At 39.3% G+C, this 25,820-nt stretch overlaps 2 protein-coding genes across 2 annotated transcripts in view; one reads left to right on the forward strand and one right to left on the reverse strand.

Moving 5' to 3' along the window:
* Positions 1-14,109, reverse strand: part of HEATR5B (HEAT repeat containing 5B) — a 99,553-nt gene extending 85,444 nt beyond the window's left edge. Inside the window, exons 1-7 of the mRNA XM_039257216.1 lie at positions 14,064-14,109; positions 12,910-13,057; positions 9,578-9,789; positions 6,979-7,087; positions 5,227-5,376; positions 2,597-2,768; positions 837-994 (exon numbers count right to left, since the gene is read on the reverse strand). Of these exons, the coding sequence (XP_039113147.1) occupies positions 837-994; positions 2,597-2,768; positions 5,227-5,376; positions 6,979-7,087; positions 9,578-9,789; positions 12,910-13,035 (927 nt within the window). The 5' untranslated portion in view covers positions 13,036-13,057; positions 14,064-14,109. The remainder of the gene's footprint in view (positions 1-836; positions 995-2,596; positions 2,769-5,226; positions 5,377-6,978; positions 7,088-9,577; positions 9,790-12,909; positions 13,058-14,063) is intronic.
* A 107-nt stretch (positions 14,110-14,216) lies between these two features.
* Positions 14,217-24,384, forward strand: GPATCH11 (G-patch domain containing 11). The gene is made up of 10 exons (XM_039257232.1): positions 14,217-14,365; positions 15,882-15,969; positions 18,313-18,384; positions 18,936-19,162; positions 19,948-19,989; positions 21,069-21,189; positions 21,320-21,410; positions 22,459-22,575; positions 23,504-23,585; positions 24,294-24,384. Exons 3-10 carry the CDS (start codon positions 18,326-18,328, stop codon positions 24,347-24,349), a joined length of 795 nt encoding a protein of 264 aa, XP_039113163.1. The 5' UTR covers positions 14,217-14,365; positions 15,882-15,969; positions 18,313-18,325; the 3' UTR covers positions 24,350-24,384.
* The last annotated feature ends 1,436 nt before the right edge of the window (positions 24,385-25,820 follow it).

Consider the following 25,820-nt stretch of genomic DNA (forward strand, 5'->3'; position numbering starts at 1 on the left):
AAATAATAAAAAAAAAAAAAAAAACATAAAAAATTAAAAAAAAAAACTTCCTTACTTAAAAAAAAAAAAAAAAAGATAATAGCTTCATGACAAACACAAAAGAGAATGGGAAGGGAGGGAAGGAAAGCTGAATTCACCCTAATGATGAGGAAGGTAAAAGGCTGTAGGACTAAGAAAACTCACACATCCTAAACAAACATTGACCTAGAAAACAGCTGCTTATGATAGTAGGATAAAAATGGTTTAATATTATTTTACCCTTGTTTTAGGAACAATGTATAGTTGGGGTGATTTTGACTAAGATAACAAAGAAATATTTTATCTTATTATGTATTAATTGTTCTTAGATCTTTAACCATAATACCTTATTTGGTTAATTATTATTTTGAGATTATAATTCCAAGTCAGAATTCATTTCATAATTGCACTGGTGATTAATAATTAATGACAAATCCAAAGTATTAACCAATTCAGTTGGCTACAGGGTAGTTGGAGAACATTAAACTCTAAATGCCTAAAGCTATTTGAATCTAATTTCAAATAAAACTGAATTATTTTACATCTGATTGTTTGCCAAGTAAAACTTGCGAAAATGTTGTCGGATACTTATGTAAATATAGTAGACAAAGGCTTATTTACTCATCATGAAGAATCTATCTTTCCATATAAGTGTGTAATTTGGAATCTGAATGTAATTCATTCATTTGGTAAAATAAATGTTTTGAAAGAAACCAGACAAGATTAAAAACCTGTGTGCACTGTTAGGTAGTAAGAATGTTCCATGAGATTTCACAAGCGATGCAAACAGAATTCTTTTATACATATACGCTACAAACCTGTGTAACTCCAACTCTGACTTCACGATTAACAGACCCTCCAACTTTTAACATTTCTCCACCACTCTTGAGAAAACCTGATCCTCCACGTAGAAATCCTGTGGCCATGAGTTCTAAGACTTCATCAAATGTCGCTCGCTTCACATTCTGGCGCATTACTTTCAGAAAGAAAAATAAACTCATATCTTGCTATTAGTTGAATAACACTTTCTTATAAATCTCGCTTAAAATTGAAGTAATTATTTTTAAGGATTCTTTACTACAAAGGATATACGGTCCTTTTGTTTTCTTATAGTCTTTAAATTTACAATGTACTTGTAAAAATAAATTCAACTTTGAAGTTAAATGCTAGAAAATGGAAGAAGCTAGATATTAAAAGCAATTCAATAAATCTATGCCAAAAATAGCCTAATAATGTTAACCTTGATATATGTAACACAACCAGGACAGAACACACCCACAGCCATCACTGATCACAGCTGTCATTCCCAACTGAGGTGGATGCAAAGAAACTGTCAAGTCCACGCTTTCTACACAATGGTTAGCAATAAGCTAAAATGTCACTGGACTGCAGCCAACTTGCCACCCCTTGTACAGAGCTTCACATTTTACACAGTCCTTTCACAAACAGCTGCAAACATAATCCTCACAAAAAGTCTGTGGGAGAGGTATACAGCTCATGATTAAGTATGTAAACTTTGGAATTTGGCTGCCTGAGTTTGAATTTCAGCTCTGAAACTTAATAGAACACATAACAGAACATAAATTAACACAAGGCTCTAAGCCTCGACTTCCTTATTTATAAAATGGCAGTACTTATACGGGTGCCTGGGTGGCTCAGTTGGTTAAGCATCTTTGGTTTTGGCTCAGGTCACGATCTCACGATTCATGAGTTCAAGGTTCATGAGTTCAAGCTGTGCATCAGGCTCTCTGCTCTCAGCACAGAGACTGTTTCAGATCCTCTGTCCCCCTCCCATGTGCGTGCATGTGTGCATGCCCTCTCTCTTAAAAATAAACATTTAAAAATAAATAAATAGTAGTACTTATAATTCATAGGGCTTTTGTGAGGATTAAATAAAACAATTCTGTTATATGCTTAATTCAGTGCCTGGCACTGAGCACTTGATAAATGATACCGGTCATCATCATCTAATTGCACAGATTGAAATAATTATCGTTAAAGATGAAGAGACTAAAGTTCAGAGAGTTTCACAGCTAATTAACGTAAAAGCCTAGACTTGAATCTATGACATCTGATTCTCCTTCTACTATACAGAGGTGGAGTCAGGGTGGGGACAGTAGCAGAAGGTGGCTCACTGAGCATCTACTCACAACTCTCCCTGACTGAGGCATCTCTATGGAACTGTGAGGTACAGCACAAGTCACATGACAAATCAATGATGCCTCTGATTCTGCTTAAAATAATCATAAAAAAGAAAGAAAGAAGCAAACAAAATACCATAAGAAGGGTCTACTCATCAGAGATTGAAAGTTAAAAAGCATATAAAGTGCCAGACTCCAGTCCCTTGAAGATTACACAATACTTGCTTATATATCCAGTATACTTGATACATATTATCGTATATATTATTACCATAAAACATGTCTGTATCAAGGAAAATTCCATTTGGTAGTGGACAAAGACACTCAACAATTTAAAACTTTAAAGTGGCTTCCCTACAAGAAAGAACTCACTTAGATAAATTCCATATACCTTCAAATATCTGGTATAGTCTACATTGGGGGCTGGCAAACAATACCTGTTGCTTGTTTTGGCATCAACGCTGTAGCCATGACTGTTCCTAAGAGTTTAGACACTGCCACCCGAACCCCATAATTTGAGTTTTCCAAAGCCTTAAAGCAGAGAGTGGCAATATTTTCCAGTTCAGCAGTCCACATGAACACAGCTTCGTTCTGTAGTTCGAGTAGACACTGGACATTTAAAAAAAAAAAGTAAATTACATTCTAGAACTTCCACTTCTAGCAATATAGTAAGAATCAGATTTACTCTTTCTCCTGAAATAACAAAGAATTAAATTAAAATATATGAAACAATAGTTTTCAAGACCTTGGACATCACGCAATGAAGCACAGTGATCCTTAGGAGATGGAACATAAAGTTAACCCTGTAATTGTTCCACCTTACTGCCTTGAGTTTTCAGTATTTTGGAGAAAATATTTAACACTAAATTCTTATTTAGAAAGAAGAAAAGTCTTAAATCAATAGCCTCAGCTTCTCCTTAAGAAACTAGATGATGTAAAGCAAATTTAGCACAAAGTAACCAGAGACAAAAACAGAATAATAAAGATAAAAGAGCTGAAATAGAAAACTGAGAATAAAAATAGAAATAAAACCAAAAGCTGCTTCTCTGAGATGACAATAAATTTGATAAATCTCTAGCCAGACAAATGAAGGAAAGGGAGAAGATACAAATTGTGTACACACACACACACACACACACACACACACAGGAATATTACTCAGCCAAAAAGAATGAAATCTTGTCAGTTGCAATGACATGGACAGAGCTATAGCATATTATGCTAAGTAAAATAAGTCAGTCAAAGAAAGACAAATACCATGATTTTACTCATATGTGGAATTTAAGAAACAAAACAGATGAACAAAGGGGAAGGGGGAAAGAGAGGGAAGCAAACCATAAGAGACTCAAGGACAGAGAACAGAGTTGATTGAGGGAGGCGGGTGGGGGATGGACTAAATGGGTAATGGGTATAAAGGAGGGCACTTGTGAGGAGTACTGGGTTTTATATGTAAGTGATGAATTAATAAATTCTACTCCTGAAACCAATATTACACTATATGTTAACTAAATAGAATTTAAATGAAAATGTGAAAAAGAAAAAAAAGATATCAACTCTTCTTAAATTGATCTATAGATTCATTGCAAAATATCAGCATGAATCAGAATCCCAGCATGTTATTTTTCTACAAATTGAGAAACTAATTCTAAAATTCCCATGGAAATGCAAAGAGCCTAGAATACTATTTTGAAAAAGAACAGTTGGAAGGTTAATACGACCTAGTTTCAAGACTTATTATAAAAGTACAGTAATTAAGATAGTGTTATTGACATCAAGATAAATCAATAGAACATAACAGAGTCCAAAAATAGACCCATACATATATGGACAATCAACTTTCAACAAAGGTGCAAAGGCAATATAGGTGAAGAAAAGATAGTGTTTTCAACATGGCGGTGGAACAAGTGAATATACATTTGCAAAAAAGAAAAAAAAAAAGGAAGAAAGAACTTTGAATCAAACCTGTACCATATTAAAAAAGTAACTCAAAATGGATCATAAAAGAAAGTACTTTGATTCATACCTTCCACTATATTAAAAAATTAAGTAAAAAATGGATTGTATATCTAAGTATAAAACTATAAAACTTCTAGAAGGAAACATAAGAAAAACCTTCAGTTAGGAAATGTTCTTAGATACAATACCAGCAGCATAGTCTACATAAGAAAAATTAGTAAATTGGACTTAAATAAAATTCAAAATTTTCCCTCTTAGAAAAGCATTATTTAGAGAATGAAAAGACCTGCCACAACTGAGAAAAAATATTTACAAATCATGTATCTGATAAAGAGATACATAAAAAAACAATAAAGTACTATCAAAATCCAATAAGAAAACAACTCCATAAAACAATGGGCAAAGGATTTGAATAGATTCTCCATCAAAGGAGGTAAGGATGGCAATAAGCACATGAAAATACGCTCATCATTAGTCATTAAGGAAATAGAAATTAAAGCTACAATGAGATGTGGGTACATATATATGAGAATGGCTAAAATGAACAAGAATGATTAACCAAACATTGGTGAGGACGTGGAGGGATTAGAAATCTCATACACTGCTGGTGGAAATGTAAAATGGTAGGGGTACTTCGGAAAATAGTTTGACAATTTTTTAAAAAGTGAAACGCAGATCTATGATATGATCCAGTTATTCCACTCCTAGGTATTTACCCAAGTAAAATGAATGCATACGTCCACACAAAAACTTGTATGCAGATGTTCATACATTTTTTTGTAGCAGTCTGCACGGGAAGCAACTTAAATGTCCCTAACCAGTGAAGGAATAAACCAACTGTGGTACATCCACAAATGAAATACTACTCAGCAATGAAATGAGCTAATGACACATGTGTAACAATATAGATGAATCTGAAAATAATCATATTGAGTGAAAGAAGCCAGACCAAAAAACAAGAGAGCACATACCACATGATTCCATTTATACATAATTTTACAAAATGAAACTAATCCATGGGAACAATAAGCATGTTATCATATTTTAAAACTTAGAGAAAAAAAAAGCAATCAGGAGAAGGAATAGCATTATAAACTGGCCAAGCACTAACCTTGGCAACTGCGCACCGAACAGCCATTGACCTGTCAGTCAAGAGGGACCTGGCATTCTTGTAAATATCACGATGAGAGGAAGCTGCCGCACCTCCCAGTCCATTCAGAACTTTCTGTAGACTCATTAGGATTTCACTTCGCCCTTGAGACTAGAAGCAAACGTAAATCAAACCTAAAAACTTTGCTGTAAAACAAATTCCATGTTTAACAAGAACATACCAAAACACGACAGCTTTCTGGGCTTCATGGTCTCAGAGTCTTACCTTTAAACTGTAAACAGTAAGTAAGGAAAAGCAAAATAAAAATAAAGTATCCTAGAAAGTACCTGAAAGGTAAGAGTAATTATTAATTTCAATTAAATGATACCTTTCTGAGAAATTAGGTTATAACTAGAAAACATATTCCAATGTTTCCACAATATACTGAAGTGCTGCTTAATGAGAACATGAAAACAAATTCAAAAACTTCACTATAATCATATCTCAAGGATCCAAAATCTCAGAATGTGAATGGTTGAGCAAAACAGTAGTTAAGTAATACAAGCATTCTAAGAGAAGAACCATCCAATGCACTTAAAAAACATGTCACAGAGCTATGCTAAACCTTCATCTTTTTGTAACTCTTGTTTTCATACTCTCACAGTGCTTGGTTCGTATTTCTTATGGTACATTTATTCAAACACAGATCTCTTCCGCCAGACTTGATGAGGTCAGGGACCATGTCATGTTCATCTTTATATGCTTACTACCTGACAGCATGTCCTCAATCGTTGTTTAATAGATGAATAGACAAATGATTCCCAGAAGAAGGGCTGTCCAGGAAATCTTGACCTTTCCGAGATGAAGAAATTAGACTGTGAGAGTCCAGGGTTTGGTCTAATTTTAGTTAACACCAAGTTGATAAGGAACTTTCATAAGTAACACCGAGCTGACATGACAAAACAGAACTATTTTTACTCAATATTAGCTGCTGTGGATTGAATAGTGTCCTCCCAAAAGATTAGTTCAAGTGTTAAGCCCCATTACCTGTGCAGATGACTTGATGTGGAAATAAGGACTTTGCAGATGAAATTAAATAAAAACAAGTTCATACTCTATTAAAGTGGGCCCTAATCCAATAATTGGTATCCTTAAAAGAAAAGAAGAATTTGGATGCAAAATACAGATACAGAGGGAGAACATTATGTGACAACAGAGGTAGAAATTAGAAATGTGTCTATAAGTCAAGGAATACCAAGGAATATGAAGGATTGCCAGCAACTGCTGGAAGTAAGAAAGTGAGCAAGGATTCTTCCCGAATCTTCAGAAGAAGCATGGTCCTGCCAAACACCATGATTTTGGATTTTAGATTCCAGAACTGTGAGACAATAAATTTCTGTTGTTTGAAGTCACCATGGTCATTCATTACCCTGGGCAACCCTAGGAACCTAATACATTACTTACAGCTAATAAAATGGCAAAGCAAAAATATCCGTAGGGCTAAATAAAAAATAAGTAAACTTATTTTTGCCAAGGAAAAACATTCTGTTCCTTCACATTCTTTTCCTTCGCACTGAACTATGAGGTAATATACATTAAAGAAGGGGCAAGTAATACATATATTCTTTTGCAAGTAAGAATCTTAAATTACCTTGTTGCTAAGCACTAGGAGCACCACAGTGATAGGAAAAAAAAGGCAAACGTATATTTTTAACTGACATCTAACTCCTGCCACAAGCAAAACATTTAAAAAATATCTGTTGTAAAACTTACCTCTGCACTTTTCAGAGATTTCAAAAGATTATTCACGGTTTCTGGAAATGCACTTCCTAACATTCTCCCCATTTTTTCATAAAATGCTCCAACGCAAGCCACCGCAGCCCTGTAAGAAGTGATGTTTTCACTGGTCATTGTTCAGGTTAGTAAAACAATTTCATGATACCTTTCTCGCTTTCTGAAATCACTTTGTATTTATGCAGGACACTTTGGGCTACAAATCTTTAATTTTCAGTTTTCAAAAACGCTTTGTTTACCTACCTATTCATTATAATCACAACGAATATTACGGTTCATCGACTTGTATTGTTAGGAATACAAGAGAAGTTGGGGGGGAGGGGGGAGACGGGCATGGAGGAGGGCACTTGTGGGGATGAGCACTGGGTGTTATATGGAAACCAACTCGACAATAAATTACTTGTAAAAAAAAAAAAAAGGTAAAGTACATTTGAAAAAAAAGGAATACAAGAGAAGAAATATATTTATAATAAATCATACCCATCCTTTGGAAAGAAACCCAAATTTTCCTTTCAAGAAGACTTCCCAAATTATGTCAGTCTGCAATGACTCTTTCTTCTCTCTCATTATATATAACCCTTCATGTCAACCACTCATTTTGACAAAATTATGTTCTTTACTCTGTTGTGACTTGACCATTTATGAGACAAGCATATGCTTTGAAGTCTATCAGATCTGTGTCTAAATCCTAGGACCCGCCACCTAATAGCTATGTGTCCTGAGCAAGTTACTGAAGCAGAGACATTAAATACACTCACCTCACTATCACATATGTAATATTAGTAGAATCAGGGACTCAATCAACCTTCATCTATTTCACTCTAAATCCTGCGCTTTTTTCAATACTCTCCAGGCTGATAACAAAACTAAAAGTGACTGAGGTCACATGCCAGAATATTCAGAGAATTCCTAAACAGAATCCACGAATCCACTGGAAATACATATAAATAATATGCAATATGTAATAAATTCTACTTAAGCAGAACTAGAAAATCACATGCAGATTTGCTAAGTGGTGGAGAACTAAACCATCAAAGTATTAACATAGCTTCAAACTCCAAAATAAACTGGAAAGCACTGGTGCTCTCTAATCTCTTCTAAAATGTTTGAGATCTACATCTATCCCAAACAACACAGAATCTATTCACAACATACGTACGCAGTTGAAAACAGACCTAAAAACCAGTGTCCAGGTTTGGAATAATCTCCTCCTTTCCTCTGTAAGCTATTAAACTGGCCCGGGCCCCCTGCATGTTGGTGTAGAGAGGTATCCTTGGGCTGTTCTCTATCCTCAAACAGTATAGCTCTTCCTAGGTAACCTCATCCATATCAAAGAGTTGCTAATCTTCACTCTACTCGCCAAGAGCTACATTGTCAACTCAGACCTCTGAAATCCAGACCTAGACTTCCAATCACCTATTACACTCTGTCCCTTGGATATTCCCTCCTGTCCTGCAAGTCAGCACACCCAGAACTGAACTTCTCACCTTCCTCTCACAACTTGTTCCCTCCTCTATTTTGCATCTTTCTGAAAAGTTCCGTAAAGTATAAAGAACTTACTTCTGTTTCCAATGAGAAGTTTCCTCTGCCTAGAAAACAGGTTGGCAGACTACTGCCTGTGGGCCGAATCTGACCCATCGTCCAGCCTGCCACCAGTTTCCGTAAATAAAGCTTCATTGGAACACGGCTATGCTCATTTATTTACATACAGTCTGGGGCAGAGGCAAACAGTCGCAACAGAAATGTATATCCACAAAGGCTCTTTTTCATAAAGTGTATCAATCCCCGGCCTATTACATGCATCTTCCCTTCTTCCCATCTTAACCGCTTATTTGACCATTTCCATGTGTCCTTCCTTGTTGTTGATGTTCTTTAGCTGATGCTCCTTTGAGAAGCCTTCCTTGACACTGCTCTCCTGTCACACAACAGCTAAGCTTATTTAGGTGTTATCTTCCCCTGGACAACACTCCTCACTGTACTCTAACAGCTGATTTTCTTATCTGACCCTTTCATAGGATGCACCCTATAGCCATTATCCTTCAGGCTTGCTCTGAAAATGTCTGTCTTTGACCCAAACCACAAGTTTGACCCACAAGTTAGGTAAGTCCCTACTCAGCAAATTTGCAGGCAAAATGGTCTCTGAGCTATTCAATTCTGCCATTACAATATGAGAGCAGCTACCAGCTAAATGAAATGTCTGTATTCCAATAAAACTTTATTTACAAAATAGGCAGCAGGCTGGATTTGTCCTGTGGCCTAGTTTGCCCATTCCTGCCTGCATCCCATCGTCTAGAAATTCTTTTCTTTCTATCTCAGCCAAGAATATTCTCTCCATCCAAATTTACCAAGAGATCTCTGTGCGAATTGCTAACACCATGCCAATTCTCTGTAGTTTACTGAAAGTCTCAGGGGTGACGAAACACATAATGAAAAGGAAACCCTTCCCCAGACCTACTTAGAGCTCTCGTTGTCGAGCAGCATGCCTCGGGTTCCACTGACCTGGGGGTCTTTATGACCAGTAGTCCCTTTTTAAGGTAAGTTACTCTAAAAACACCAAAATGTCAAAGTAAGTACTTACAGCTTTGTTGGTAAGTAGGCTGCAGTGTCATCTTTATTTCTGATAATATCATTACATTTATCAAGTGTTTGAAAAACAGTAAAAGTATCTCCAATGCTATAGAGGGCTGCCAGATTTTTGGCTAACAATTTTCGTGTAGGTGGTCCAGGTGAACTACTTATTAATCCAGTTAATTGTTCAACAAGCTTTTTCTGTTTTTCCTTTACGTCAGTCTGTTATAAAAAATAAAGAACATTATCAGCTTTTTTTTCTTCTGCGTGCTTTCGTTACCTTTTAATCAAAATAAAAAATACTTAACAGTTAAAAGCTGTATTATATTAGGCATAAACTCTTAAATGAAAATGTTCAAGATAAGGAAAAGTTTGGTAAGAAAGGAACCATTCTTGGAGCACCTGGCTGGCTTAGTCCATAGGGCGTGAGACTCTTGACCTCGGGGTTGTAAGTTTGAGCCCCACACTGGGTACAGAAATTACTTAAAAATAAAATCTTAAAAAAAAAAAAAGAAAGAAATGAACCATTCTTTCCTAAATATTATCTTTCATTCCCCTCCAATACCAAAAATTTAGCTACTAACACAAGTGACTACTCTAGATCAAAAAGTTTTCACACCAACTTACTAGGAAACCATCAGTCAAAGGATGTGAAATATTGAGCATATGGACAACTGACATCTTAGAACCTAGCTAGGTTGGCCTGTAAAAGCAAAGTCAGCAGCTCATAAGATACAGGTCCGTGAAGGAAACCAAAAAAAAACAAAAACAAAACAAAACAAAACAAAACCCTAGGAGTCCTAGGCAGCACAAAAAGACATTCAAATACATTCATTCACTCAACAAATGCTTATTGTGCACTTGCTATATGCATGCACTATTCCAGGCACCGGGATGTAACAGTGAACACAACAAAGTCTCTGCCCTTGTGAGCTTCTATTCTAGCAGCGAGAGGCCAAGTTTAACACGTAAACAAATGAATAGTGTGAGTTCTTACTGTTTTGTTCAGATAGTAACAAAAGGCCTCTCTGAAAAGAAGCAGAGGTGTGAGCTATGCAGATATTGAGAGAAAAATATTCCAAGCAGAAAGAACAAGGGCAAAGGCCTTGAGGTGGGAGCTTGCTTGGTGGAGGACAGCAAGAAGGCCAGTCTGGCTGGCGGAGAGTCAGAGACAGGAAGTAATGGGAGATGAAGTCAGAAGAATATAAAGGATAAACTGTATAGCCGCTTATACACCATTGTAAGAATTTTCAGTTTTATCCTGAGTGAGAATCTGAAGCATAAGAGGTACATGATTAAAACGTTTTAACAGGAACATTCTGACTACTGAGCAACAAATACTCTACAAGGTCCATGGTTGGAAGCGTAATGAGCACTTAAGAAGCTGTTGCACAGGGCGCCTGGGTGGCTCAGTTGGTTAAGCATCCGACTTCAGCTCAGGTCATGATCTCACCGTCTGTGGGTTCAAGCCCCGTGTCGGGCTCTGTGCTGACAGCTAGCTCAGAGCCTGGAGCCTGCTTCAGAGTCTGTATCTCCCTCTCTCTCTCTGACCCTTCCCTGCTCTCTTTCTCTCTCTCTCTCTCTCTCTCAGAAATAAATGAAAACATTAAAAAAAAAAAAAAAAGCTGTTGTAATGACCCAGATGAGAGTTGAGGGTGGGAACAATGGACACGATGACAAATAACTCAATTCGGGACATGCTTAGTGGCTAGAACCCATAGGATTTGCTGATAAATGTTATGTGAAGTTTCCAAAAGAGAGAAGAATGACTCTAAGGTTTATGATGCGAGCAACCAGAAGGAAGAAATGGTTGTTTCCTAAGATGGTGAGCACTGGGGAAAGGACAGGTTTGGGACGGGGAAATCAAGAATTCAGCTTTGCATATGTTAATTTTGAGATGCTATTTAATAGAGAAAGAGGTAGTTGGATATCTGGGAGTCATTACTGTATAGATGGTAGCAAAAATCATGAGATTAGGTGACATCATGGAGGGAATAAATATTTGTATATACTCTTCCCAACAAAATAAAGTATCTATTAAGTGTTTCAAGGCAGGGGATCAACTATGTCAAAAGCTGCTGATGGTCAACTAAGACAGAATACTGACCACTGGTTGGAACAATGTGAGGTCACTGATGACAGGACAAGAGCTGTGTCAGGGGAACAGACGCAGCAAACACTCAGCTGGAAGGGGGTTAAGAGAAAATAGAGACTTCTAGCTAAGGCCCATAAATGAATCCATGCATTAACTTTGTCTCTCCAGAAACACTACGAAAAACTATATTAAAGTGCAACTACACACACACATACACACACACACAAATGCACAGATCCACAAGAGCAAAGAAAACAGGAAAAGAATCAAAAGAAAATACAGAAGCCAGGCACCCCCAATAGGGAAAGCTGACAAGAGACCTAGCTTACAACACGGAATCCCATAAAGCTCATGTTTGTTTTGTTGTTGTGTGAAGCTCCAGGTGCTTATGGAGGAGGGAGTGAATTATGTCTGGAACTGGAGGAAATGGTTGAGAGTCTAGAAGCTATAAGACTCTTATACCTCTCTCTTCCATTCAGGACTTAGGAAGCTCCAGCACAGCTGTGGGCTAGAAAGACTGTACTGAAAATGGAGCATTAAATGCGAGTTTACATACTGGATGCTGAAGTCCCAGCCTTCTCCCCCAGTTCCTAGAATCTAGGCAGCTAGTGATATGCCCTAAGACGATAGAGTAGAATAACTATGATGCCAATGCCAGAGGTTCCTCAAACCACAGGACTGGACTATAGTGGGGCACAGTTAACAAACTTCATCCTGCCCAGGAAACTTACCACTTATTCTTAAATTTGAGCAGACAGCCAAACATCACCAGGCAGTTGAGGAAAGTATGTAATTTTCAAGACAGAAAACAAAACACAGACATAGTGAAAAGCAACAAGGCTAAAAAGACCATATAGGAAAAAGGAAACAAAAAAACCCACCCGATTATAACTGCTCTGAGAGATAAGTGAAGATATCGGGATTGCTAGACAGCGCAGAGGGACCACTTGCAGGTTAGAGATTAATGAATTTAAGATGAATGCAGTCATATAAACATATTTTTCTCCAGTCATGTTCAGCTGTCTGGATAGAGCCATGAAGTAGGCAAAGAGCTAGGTTCAAATGAGGTTCAGATTTTGCCACAAAACAGAAAAAGGACAGACAAAAATTTCTATTACAGTGTTACAGTCTCAATTCCGTAAGTGACTCACAACCTTTCCAAAACATAATGCATGTTCCCTTACAAATCATAAACATATAATACTCTTCATTATGTAAACCCAGCTGGAAAAAAAGCAATACCATACCTTGTTGGCAGCGACCAATACTTTATCAAGAAATCTCAACCATTCAAAGATAAAAACTGGTCTCTTTGCTTCAGTGATTTGAGCCAAAGCTTCTTCATTTAGCAATAAACTGTGAGCCAGCTCCATTACTGTAGTTTAAAAGTCACACCTTAAAAATAAACAATAATATATTTAAAATAATAAATAAGTCACACCTTAAGAAACCAAGAAATACTTGTAAGAATCTTTTTAATGTTAAAAGTCAAAGCTTAGTGAATATAACCACTAAGTACTGAAAAGTATGGCTTTACTTCTCATTTCATTTGGGGGAAATTTACATTACTTCTTTGAGGCAAAACCCAAGAACGTAATTCTAAACAACAAGGGTAAAACAAAAACAAACATAAATGAAAGTCATGCTTGGTGAGGAAGAATTAAAAAAGGGGAAAAAGGTAAATAAAAATAAATATTGCAAATAAAAGGGTGCCTGCCTGCCTGGCCCAGCCAGTAAAACATGTGACTCTTGAACTCGGGGTCCTGAGTTTGAGCCCCACGTTGGGCATAGAGATTGCTTTTTTAAAAAATATTGCAAAGAAGGCATTATGCCTAGCGAAACACGTCATTAACCCATTCCACGAATGGGAAAACTGCAGCACCAAGATCATACACCAGCTGGGCCTGACAACCCACCCTCTTTTCTTGCTCACTGCTGAGTGCACAGCGCCCTTACCCTCCCCTGGCCCAGGACGACGTCAAAACTCCCAGGATAAAGATCCCACGCGGGAAGTCTCCAAGAGTCGTCCTTACGGACAGGAAAGGCCAGATCCTCGTGGCCGAGGCTTTAGTGACAACGCCGAGCGGTCGGGGAAATGCAGCCCAGAAGGGCAGCGCGCACTGCGGGTCTGAGTTGGCCCGGCTATCCGAGGGCCACCATCCGAGGACCACCGTGGCGCAGCGGCCGGCCTGGGGTAGATGGAAGAGGCCTCGCTAGAGCCACTCGGGCTGTCAACCACAGGAGGCGGTGGCTCGGAACCGAGCCTGGAGCCTGAGAAAGGAAAATGTTCCTTACGAACTCGATTTTCCTCCCCAGTACTCTGAAAACGTACGAGGGGGACACGGGGGTGTGTGCGTGTCACCGTGCATGCTTTGGTCGCAACGGGGATGGTTGGCCTCACCTCCGAGTCTGGCAGGGGCCGAACAGCTGAGTTCCGGGGCCAGAAGCAGCTGCCAAACGACCCGGATGCCCCGCCTCCCGCACTCCTGCCAGCAGGAAGCGAGAAAAGTGCGCGTGCGCGGAAGGTTGGTGTTGCGCAAGCGCACTAACTACATCCTCCTAGATCCTCCTGCCGCAGGTTTCCGATTAATTGCTCGCTGAGAAGCTCAGGTGGAGCTGAGGCTCAGTAGTCCTGTGCAGGCAGGTGGGCGCATGCGCAGCGCGCGCTCTTACCGGCTGGCCCGGGGCGAGTACAGCTACCAGGTAAGGGGACGGGGGCACCTGGTAGAATGGTAAAAGGCAATGGTTTGTGCGCTGGGTGTGACTGACCTATCACACTAACTCCTGCATTCCTGCCGGTGACGTTTGCAGCTGGGAGGGACGCGAGAAGGGAGCAATCAGCGGTCCCTGAGGGAGATTTTGGGACTGAGGCCTTTTTGGTTACCTTTCTACTGTGTGTCCAGCTAATTAGCCCTTCTCTCTATTTGTTTTATAATGGGATTCTCCGTGTGTCTGAAGCAGCGTTCTGGTTGCTGCCTCACTGCTCGTTCTCTGCCAAAAACAAACAAAAAAGTCACCCCAACCAAACCTACTACATTCAACTGGTAACTCCATTCTTCCAGGTGTTCAGAACAAAAACCTTGGAGTACTCGTTGACATCGCTCTTTCACACAACGCCTCCCATTCATCAGCCAGTCTCGTTAGCTCTACCTTTAAAATATACACAGAATCCGACCACTTCTCACCACTTCCACGGGTGGTCCAAGCCACCGTCGTATCTGCCTGGGTTTACAAAGTTCATCCTTATGCTTGATGCGAATGGATGATGCTGAAGTGTATTGTACCCACAAAGGGGAAGTTTTAAGAAGAAGCTGGAACCCCCATTCAAATCCGCCTAACACTTTAGAGCTAAAGGGGTCCCTTAAAAATGATCTAACCCTATTTGTAGTAACAAGAGAAATGAGACCTGGATTTTTGTGTAGTGTTGAGCAAGTCATTTACCCATATGGAGCCTTAATTTCTCCAGCTAAAAAGCTAAATAACCGTTCCTAGTGATGATTAAATGGGATAAAAATATTGAGATACCGGGTAGGTGCCAAACCATTACGTGTAAAAATACTGTTATTAGAAATGAGGAATCTGAAGTTTAGAGACGGTGGGTGAATTACCACAGTTGCTGCGTATAATCTTACATATTTTAAATGATAATAAACTTAATAATAAACAATTTAAGTCCTATTTTTGTTATAATAAAAACCTGTAATGTTTAAGGATGCACACATGGATGGAAAAACTATGAAGACAAGAAAGTGATTGAAAGGGGTGTAATTGGTTGGGGACAGCAAGGGCTCCTGGGTAGCTGACAATGGTGGTGATATTGTTGATGGTTTATATTATCTTTTGCTGTATAATAAGTTATCCCAAAATTTAGCAACCTGAAATAACTATCATCATTTATTATCTTACAGTTTCTGTGGAGCAGGAATTTGTTAGTAGTTTAGCTTAGCTCAGACTTTCTTAAGAAGATGTAATGAAGATGCTAGCCTAAGCAGAGACATCTGAAGGTTTGACTGGGGCCAGAAGATATATTACTGAGATGTCTCACTCATGGGGTTTTCAAGTTCTGTAATAGTTGTGGACAAGAGGTCTCAGGTCTTCCTGTGTGGACCTCTCCATAGAGCTGCTGAAGGGTCCTCACTATATGACAGCCGACTTTCCTTAGAATGAGTAATCTAACCGGAGTCAGAGTGATCTAACTAAGAGCTGTGGTGTCTTTTAGGACCAAGAAGTCACACTCCATCATTTCCACAATACCCTGTTGGTTACACAGGTCAATCCTGGTCACTGTGGACGGAGACTGCACAAGGGTGAGGAAAACCGAGAGGCAAGAATCATGGGGCCCGTCTTGGAGGCTACCACTTGGTTACAAGGGTGTTTGCCTGATAAAAAATCATAACCTGTACATTTGTTTTAAGACATCATGTCCTGGGGGAAAAGTAGTCTGTTATTATGAAATTACAAGGTAAAGACCCTTCTTGTTCTCAGCATAACTAAACATTTAAAATTTATGTTGTCTTGGCCATAGTGGTAGGGATATAGGGAACTTGTCTCTGAGGTTTACAGCCTGGTTAAGAAAGATATACATTAAAATTTTTTAAAGAACCAATGCAGTAATACTTTTCTTTCCTGTCCTCTGTAATTGTCCATACTCTCAGTTGGAGTTGACAGAATCCTTACTCCAACCAGTTTAAGTAATGGAGAAGTTTATTAGCGCATGTTGCTGGGAAGAATGTTAGGTCACAGCTTTAGAGAAAGAGCTAGAGGAATTAGGGTCTTAGGACCCAGAGTTAGAGACTTGGTGTTTTTAGGCGTATCTTTGTTCACTTTTTCTATCTGGCTTCATTCTGGGAATAGGAGCTCGTCATATGGCCAGGAAGACGGCCCTTTGGAGCCCACCTTCACATACTCCCAGTTCAGAATCCCCAGTGAAGAGAGATGTCTTTTCTCCCATAATCTATATATTCATATCATGTAAGGAAAGAAATGCTTATCTGCCCTGGTTAGGTCATTACCTCCTCCGTTGCTAAGACATAGTGAACAAAATTGTCCATCTTGTGCCCAGGGGAGCAGAGAGGACAGAGCTTGCAACCATCCGCTAAGACCCAATGGAGGGCAGAGGGTTGGGTTCCCAAAGAAAAGGATGGTGGGCAGGCCAAAGCAGCCTATGTGTGCTGCCATTTGTAACTAGCTTCTGGACAGCAGCATTGATAGCATCTGGGAGCCCATTAGAAATACAGAACTTCAGGCTCTAGCTCAGAATCAGACTCTGCATTTTAAAAAGATCCTGAGGCAATTCATATACATAGTAAAGTTTGAGATGTGTTTTTCTGGATAACTATTTTATCCCTGTAAGAGAAAATAATTACATGATTGTAACTATTTTGGATGGGAACTCTCCTCAGAAATGTTTCCATATAAGTGAGTTGTTAAGTATATCAAGTTCCAAGTGAGCAGCTTGAACATGGAGTGCGGTAGAGGGAAGCCTGGAGTGGTCAGGACAGGTTTTGTGAAGGAGGAAAGCTTAGGGCTAGGAGGAAGAAAATGTCTGTGATATGTTCAGGGGACAATGAGGAGCCCATGTGACTTGAATGTTGAATCCTAAAGGAGCGTCAGGGGTGAGATTATGAAGGATCCCTCCGGCTACAGTGTTAAAGTGACTAATCCTCAAGAGCCAGCAGAGTAAAACTTATTGAGGGATTGAAATAGACAGATTAAATAACCTGACTTACATGTTTTAAAAAAATTTTTTAGTGTTTATTTTTGAGAGAGACAGACCACAAGCAAGGGAGGGACAGAGAGAGAGAGGGAGACAGAGAATTTGAAGCAGGCTCCAGGCTCTGAGCTGTCAGCACAGAGCCCAACACAGGGCTCAAAGTCACGAACTGTTGAGATCATGACCTGAGCTGAAGTCAGACGCTTAACTAACTGAGCCACCCAGGCTCCCCCTGACTTATGTTTTTTTATAAAACCACTCTGGAGAGGCTGGCTCAGCGAGAAGAGCATGGAATTCTTGATCTCAGTGTCATGAGTTTGAGCCCCACATGGGTATAAAGATTACTAAAAAAAAAATAAACTTTGAACTTTTTTTAATGTTTATTTTATTTTTGAGAGAGTGAGTGAGTGAGTGGGGCAGGGGCAGAGAGAGGGAGACAGAGGATGTGAAGCAGGCTCCACACTGTCAGCACAGAGCATCGATGTGGGGCTTGAACTCACAAACCATGAGATCGTGACCTGAGCCACCCAAGAGCCCCAAATAAACTTAAGAAAAACAGTTGTCTTAAAAACCCACTCTGGAGAGGGTGTAGGGGATGGACTGGAAGAGGAGAGGCCATGTACAATGAGACTAATTAGGAAGTTGTTGTAATAGCTCAGGCTAGAAACAAATGTCTGAACTGAAGCAATGGTCACAACTATAGAAAAAAATGCCTTTGAAGGATATTGTAGAGGAAGAATTAGCAGAGGGTTATACAAGGTTCAGGAGTGGGGAGATTATAGTGACATTCATTGGAAAATAGTAGGAGATGACGGAGGTTTTGGGATAGAAGAGAATGAGTTGTTGGAGAGCTTCACACAGAAAGATGTCAGAAGGCACTTGAATGTGGTAGAGCTTCAGAGAAAGGTGTTGTTGCTTTATCCTCTTTGATTTGTAGATACTTGTGCTATATGAAGTTGAACATGGCGGAAGAAGAGGACTATATGTCTGATTCCTTCATTAGTGTCCAGTAAGTAAATGTGCACACCTCATGTGATAATATATATACATCACTTAGACTCCTAAGTGATGACATTGATTTTAAATGTGAGTTGGAAAGTCAGTTTTGTTGCTTTGTGGAAACACCTCCTACATTTCTGTACAAGGATACCAGGAGCCTTTTCTTCCCTTTTAATGCTAAACATTTGACTTCTGCCCTTGATTCCTGTTATTTTCCTCTTCCAAGCAAATTTACACTTTTGCTTTATTTCATCTTCCAGTCTCTTCCAGCTCGTATTCAGCTTTGCTCTTTCTTATTTCCAACCACCTAGAAAAATTAGTCTAAAATTACTTTTTCTTCAACTCTCTATTTTCTTTAGTTTCCTATAATCTGACACCAGCCTTCATTATTTTTACTACGGTAGCCATTCTCAGAGGTCAGTGATTGTTCTAAGATCAATGAAAACAAAGGTGATCATCAAGATGGTACTGAAATATTAAGTAACATCAGGTGAGCAAGTAGCAAAGTTAGGAGAAAACTGCATGTACTCATCTAAAACAGCCTTTTCCATTATTCTTCAGACAAGACATCAGACCAGGATTGCCAATGCTGAGGCAAATCCGAGAAGCCCGTCGAAAAGAAGAAAAGCAGCAGGAAGCTAATTTGAAAAACAGGCAGAAGAGTTTAAAAGAAGAAGAACAAGAAAGACGTGACATTGGATTGAAGAATGCACTAGGCTGTGAAAACAAAGGGTTTGCTTTACTCCAAAAGATGGGGTATAAAAGTGGTCAGGCCCTTGGCAAGAGTGGTAAGTTCCATCTGGACCTAAGCAGGTGTTCCTAACCACCAAGCGGTGCTCTATTGAGATGCACTCTTTATCCATCCACCCAGAAATGAAAACCACATAGCCACGAGGTGTAACGAGGGTATAGAGAACTGTAGCTTCCTACACCACTTTAGACAAATGTGTGCCTTCAAGAACTACCCCACTTAGCCTTGAGGCCCCAACTGTGGGGATAGGTGAGGCTTACAACGGAGGCAGCAGCTAACAGTGGTGATAAGAGAAGGGTTGAGAAGTGCAACAGCCAAAGGACGGTGAAGCAACATTGAGGATGATGGCAGGACTCTGCCCTGCTCGCTCTGTACCCGTGCCAGGTGCCTGAGTGAGCACGTGGTCGGGGAAGCTCCATTCTAACCTCCCTATTTAGGAAGGCGTGAGGCCGTACGTTCATAGTAGAGTCTGTAAGCCATTTTTCTTTTCTTCTTTGTTACAATTGCTTTGATCTTCACCTAGCAAGGCTTTGCTTTCTCTGGAATCTGCCGCTTTCTTGGACGTATAATATCAGTGTTTTCCCTTCTTGAAGCCCTACCTTCGATGGCAAAGGAGGCTGTGGGCCAGCCTTACTGAGGAGTAGATACTTGAAGGCAAGGGAGGCAGTCGATTATAGAGTATTGATGTTCAGATTTCAGTTTCAAATGGCATCGAAAGTGGAAGGGATATATATAGAACGTTGTAAAGCTGCATACTATGCTCACCTATAATCTGAAGAAGAAGTTCTAAAGTCATGTGTGTGTTTTGTTCTCTTTTCTTAGGGGGTGGTATTGTTGAACCAATTCCTCTCAACGTCAAAACAGGTATATAATTATTTCTGAGCATACTTAAAGTAATAATAACTTATGCTTAGATCTAGCACATATACTTGCATACTAAATAGGGTTTTTTTGTGATAGCACAGTTACTGTTCTTATCCTAGGAAGCCCTAGGATATTTCTTAGTTAAACTTCTCAATCTTTTAAGCTAAAATTAAAAGTTTGAGTATAAAATAAAATTTTTTTTTTAATATTTTTATTTATTTCTAGGAGAGAGAGAGAGAGAGAGACAGCGTGAGCAGGGGAGGGTCAGAGAGAGAGGGAGACACAGACTCTGAAACAGGCTCCAGGCTCTGAGCTAGCGGTCAGCACAGAGCCCAACGCGAGGCTTGAACCCACGAACCGCGAGATCATGACCTAAGCGAAAGTCGGACGCTTAACCAACTAAGCCACCCAGGCGCCCCGTAAAATAAAATTTAAACCATAAAAATATGGGGGGAAATCATAATCATTAAAAATGCAACGCTATTTTTTTGAAATGTGCTAAGGGGTTCCTTGTGGCTCAGTCAGTTGAGTGTCCAAGTCTTGATTTCAACTCAGGTTATGATCTTATGGGTTGTGAGTTCAAGCCCTGTGTCAGTCTTCACACTAACAGTGTGGAGTCTGCTTAGGATTACCCTCTCTCCCTGTCTTCCCTGCTTAGGCTGTCTCTCTCTCTAAATAAATAAACATTAAAAAAAAAACAAAGGAATGTGCTAAAAGTATTCTGAGACAGACTTATCCATTCAGTGTTTTTCTTAATACTTTGGGTGAATTAAGGAGAAAAATGTATGTTTTGTTTATTATATTTATATGAAAGTATAATAGTTGATACTGTTTTCCCAATTTAAAGAATTTTGTATTGTGTGACTATCTTATTAGATCAGACTAATGATCTTTGCAAAAATCCAATTGTGTTCGGGTTTAGGAAAAACAATCTCCAGTGTTTTCTCCTGTCATTCATGTCAAATGCTTCCGAGGGATTGTACTCAAATTAGAATCGTGTGTAATTTACAGCTGGTTAGAGGTCATGTTTTGAAGTGTGAAGTCAGTAGGGTCTTCAGCAGAGTTTGCTGTTCGAACAGGGAAGAGCGGCATCGGTCACGAGACATTACTGAAGCGGAAAGCAGAGGAGAAACTCGAAAGCTACAGAAGGAAGATCCACATGAAAACCCAGGCCGAAGAAAAAGCCGCAGAGCAGTTTCGGTAACACTTGGTATTTGAGCTGTCTTGGGTTTCACCCTGTGTTTATCGTGGTACGTTTTCTGGTAGTTGGGCATTTAAGTGAATAAAGGGAGTGCAGACTCTAGCTGGACTCTTGTTTCCTTTCCTTTAGACTGCGACTGAAACATAAGCAGGATGAAGTGAAGCTGGAAGGGGACCTTAGAAGAAGCCAGCGAGCCTGCCAGCAGCTGGATACACAAAAGGCAAGCCTCTCACCTATGTTTAGTTTGAGAAGGTTTTTTGATCCCAGTATGATTTGCCACGTAATTAGAAAAAAGGAAAGAAAAGAACCCCCAGGCCTGTGGCATCTAGCCTGCTACCTGGTAAAGCTTTCATTTAACATTCAGGACTGATCTGTGATTGACACTCATGACGATGATGCGTTTGCTGCAGGACCCAGAGTAGCCTGAGTTACCCAGTAAGGGTCCAGTAACATTTTGATATTTAATTGTTCTCTGCTTATTTGAATATTGAGGACTCAGATGACTCAGAGTGTATGGAAACTCCATTCACCAGAATATTTGATGAATAGCCCCTTTTTAGTCCATATTCATTACCTCCTGTGTCTCTAACCAGTAAAATGGTAGATTACTATATATTCCATTTTTGCTTTTATGTTTATTTCATTTTGCTTTGATGTTTCCATCAGTATAAAATGACTTCAATTAAAGTCTCAAAAGCCTCTGTAAAATTTCCATTGTGTGTAAGTAGATCTCTGGAAGCAATCTCCCACTCTTCTGCATTTCCATAGCACTTAATGTTGTGTCTGTGTCATGACACTTTTCTAGCTTACATGTACTCTGTGTGTGCTCTACGAGTAGATCTCGTGAGATCTAAAACCAAATCTCATGAGATTGTATTCTTTTTTTTCATTCAAGTTCATTAACACACAGTGTAATCTTGGCTTTGGAAGTGGAACCCAGTGATTCATCTATTTGACACCCAGTGCTCATCCCAACAAGTCCCTCCTTAATACCCATCCCCCTCACCTACCTCCCTTCTTATGTGTATTATTTTATTCCCATTAAGCTATGTGTACCCATGGCTTACTTCCCTAAGAGACTGGCAGCCACTGGGGGACAATATTTGTACTGAGTCTTCGTCCCCATGGTTCATACAGCCCAGGGCTTTACTCTTGAAGCAGCAATCAGTAAATATTCCATTGAAAGAAAGAATTCATGTTGATATGAACATCCTTGTGATAGTCTTCTGGTTAGCTGTGTTTAATTGGGAATAATTCTATATTTTCAGAATATTCAGGTTCCCAGAGAAGCATGGTACTGGTTGGGGCTTGAAGAGGAAACTGAGGAAGATGAAGAGGAAGAAAAAGAACAAGATGAAGATGAATATAAGAGCGAAGACTTGAGTGTATGTTTTGGGACTGGTTCCTTGAGCAGGGTATCTTAAGTGTATGCCTTGGTACCATTCACATTTTGAACCTGTTTGAACCTAGTTGTTCATTGGGGCATGATATTCTAACAGCATCCCTGGCCTCTACCCTCCAGGTGCCTGTTGCACTTCCCCTTGTGACAACCAAAAATATCTAGATATTGCTAAATTTCCCGAGAGGGAAAATCACCTCTAGTTGAGAACTACTATATGATAGGATTATTTTATTAACCTCAAACCAAACGTTATATAATTTCTTCTGTTAGCTTCAGTTTACACTCTCAGCTTTGGTTTGGATGACAGATGAGCTGCAAACATAAATTATCTTAATTTCTACTCTGTTGGCTGTTAAACCTCTGGAAGTGATTCTAATGAGTACCCCTCTCCACCCATAAACAAAGCAAAAAAACACAGCTCAAAGGAAGTGGAGATTATTCAAGAAAGGAATCCCATTTCTGTGGTTTTTTATGTATAAGAATTTTATAGGAAACATTTACAATTTGAAAAGCTAGTGTTCCACCTAACTGGGGGACCATTGATGAGAACTTTAATGACAAGGGGAGGCAGTGTTCACTCTCATCCCATCTGGGGGAGGTAGGTTCTTTGAAAGCAGAGTGGTGGTGGAGGGGGGGTCGTTTAAAGGATCCTGATTAAAATAAGAGCCAGTCCAAATGTATTTTCCAAATGTTAACAAGTGGTTTCTTTGTGTCTGGCAAACTTGTGAAAATATCAGGGTGGCTGGTAAACCTGGGTCATGTTCTAATATATTCCTCCCTTGATACCTCTCCTACCTGATTAAGACAGTAGCAGATTTATGGCGTTGGGCTAATTTGGTAGCATCCAAGAGACCAGAATATCAAGATTATGTTCAATTTGAACCATGACTGTGCCTATGTCCTACATGTAGGTCCTGGAAAAATTACAAATATTGACTGGTTATTTAAGAGAAGAACATCTGTATTGTATTTGGTGTGGAACAGCCTTTGAAGGTATGAGGATACTTTGCACTTTTTAAAAATATTGAATACAAATGCTCTTTGACTTTTTAACTTCGATTGTGTGTGTGTGCATGTGTGTGTGTGTGTTTGCAAGTCATATTTTCCATAGACAATGGAAATTTCTTATTCTCTCCAAATGGCAGCGTGGGATCAATGACTTAAAGCAGTGGTGCACATAGAAATAATTGTGGTCTCATTAAAGGTGCTTTTAACTTTTCAGAAACTAAATATGCAGAAGGGAATTTTTCAGTTCTCTATTTCAAAAGGAAGAATTTATGAGTTACTTGAGGATGAATTTTTTTCATGCCTTACTCTTAAAGATTCTTTCTTCAGCTGCAGTACTTGCAAGATATTTCAGATTTTTAGCACTGGCTTTTCTGTAAATAGAATATTGTTTCAGAATACTGAAATCCACTCCATTTTTTCTTATTATATGGGTTTAAGAAATGGGTTTAAAACTTGCCAGACCTTATAGAGCCAAGCATTTTCCCTTCTAACACATCCCCCCAAGTTGGCTCTGTTAACTTGAATTTATGGACTTTACGCTTGACAGTAAAGAATTGTTGGTTTTGGTTGTATTTTGTCCCAGTTTAGCTAAGTAGCAAACAGAGCTACAAAACACATGTTATGTTGAACTAATATTCTGGAATAGTTTTCTATACAAATAATAATCTTTTATTTTCCTCACATAAATTACAGATAAAGAAGACCTCTCTTCAAATTGCCCAGGACCAACTTCTGAAGATCATGACTAAGATTATTCTCAATAAAGTAGAAACTTGGAAATTGTTATTGTTTCCTAAAAATGTTGAGCAGTCAGAATTCCCAAATTATGCCAGTTAAAGAAAGAGGGGCTTTTTAATATGTTTTGTTCTGTTTGTAATTTTAGAAGTACTTTGTACTTTATAGTTGTTCATTGATTTAAAAAAAAAACAACAGAATGCTATTTCAGAACACAAGGGTTATAGACATGGGCAATCACAATTTGTGACTCTGTTGTGATGCTATGGGGCTCAAGGATACCAACAAATAACTCTCTTATCCCCCTCTTTGCTTCAGAACAAATTTGGAAATAAGACACGGGAGTCAGAGATAGATTGAAATGTCAGCTTTATTATCAGTGATGCTGAGTTAGAGAGCAAGGTTGACTTGTTCTCCTATTACGCTCCTTAAAATATCTCCTTGACTGGACACAACTGCAGACCTCTGCCTTGCCAGGGATAGAGCCCACCCTTGCTTTCTGAGAGCATTTAGCTTTCAAGGAGAGAGGACCCACCAGGGGCAGGGCCACCCATGCTAAGTTCCCTCTCCCCAAATCACTTCTCAGATAAGACACTTCTCCGTTGAGAGGGAATGAATGAGGGTTCACAGAGCTTGCTCCCATACTTCTCTCTCCCAAGGAGCAAGAAAAAGTCCCTTACCTCCACGCAAAAAGGAAGAGGAAGGAGAAGTATCCCCCTCAATAAGACTGATGTCAGAGGCAGCATACCATTAACACTACTTCATTCTAGCCAGTTTTAGAAACCAAATAATTATGATACTTGTGGCCTAATCATGAGTTTTCATGACAATGTGTATGTCCACTATAAGTGATCGATTGCAAGTTTTGGCTAAAGGAACTTTAGAATTGGGAGTAATCTTAACTATCAGATTATCCAACTACTTACTAATTTGAGAGTCCTTGGATGACATTCCCAGCAGGAGGTAATGCAACCTCTGCCTTTATTTTTCCAGCCACAGAGAGCTCACTGCCTTAAAATGCATCGTTCCACTGCTGGGTAGCTCTAAGTGATTTTTAAAGTTATTTTTCTAAAATCTGCTTCCCTGTAATGATACCACATATAGCTAAGGACATACCATGTAGCACACCTCTAGAGATCTTCAGCCAAAATTGGGCATCAAAAACCATGAGCTTTTTTTTTTTTTTTTATAAATAGTTTATTGTCAAGTTGGTTTCCATATAACACCCAGTGCTCATCCCCACAAGTGCCCTCCTTCATGCCCATCTCCCCCCTCCCCCCCACACCCATCAGTCCTCAGTTTGTTCTCAGCATTCAAGAGTCTCTCATGGTTTGCTTCTCTCCCTCTCCCCCACGGTCCTCCGTTAAGTTCTTCCTAATCCTCCTATACGTGCAAACATGATATTTGTCCTTCTCTGCCTGACTTATTTCGCTCAGCATAACACCCTCAAGGTCCATCCATGTTGCTACACGTGGCCAGATTTCA

This window comes from Hyaena hyaena, unplaced genomic scaffold (assembly GCF_003009895.1).
Source record: "Hyaena hyaena isolate Hyena2069 unplaced genomic scaffold, ASM300989v1 scaffold_607, whole genome shotgun sequence".
In the NCBI taxonomy this organism is placed as follows: domain Eukaryota; kingdom Metazoa; phylum Chordata; class Mammalia; order Carnivora; family Hyaenidae; genus Hyaena; species Hyaena hyaena.

Coding starts and splice junctions, on each gene's coding strand:
- GPATCH11 (XM_039257232.1), top strand. CDS start 18,326: ATGAAGTTGAACATGGCGGAAGAAGAGGACTATATGTCTGATTCCTTC. Junction 21,190..21,319: donor AAAGCCGCAGAGCAGTTTCG/GTAACACTTGGT, acceptor CCTTTCCTTTAG/ACTGCGACTGAAACATAAGC. Junction 21,411..22,458: donor AGCAGCTGGATACACAAAAG/GCAAGCCTCTCA, acceptor CTATATTTTCAG/AATATTCAGGTTCCCAGAGA.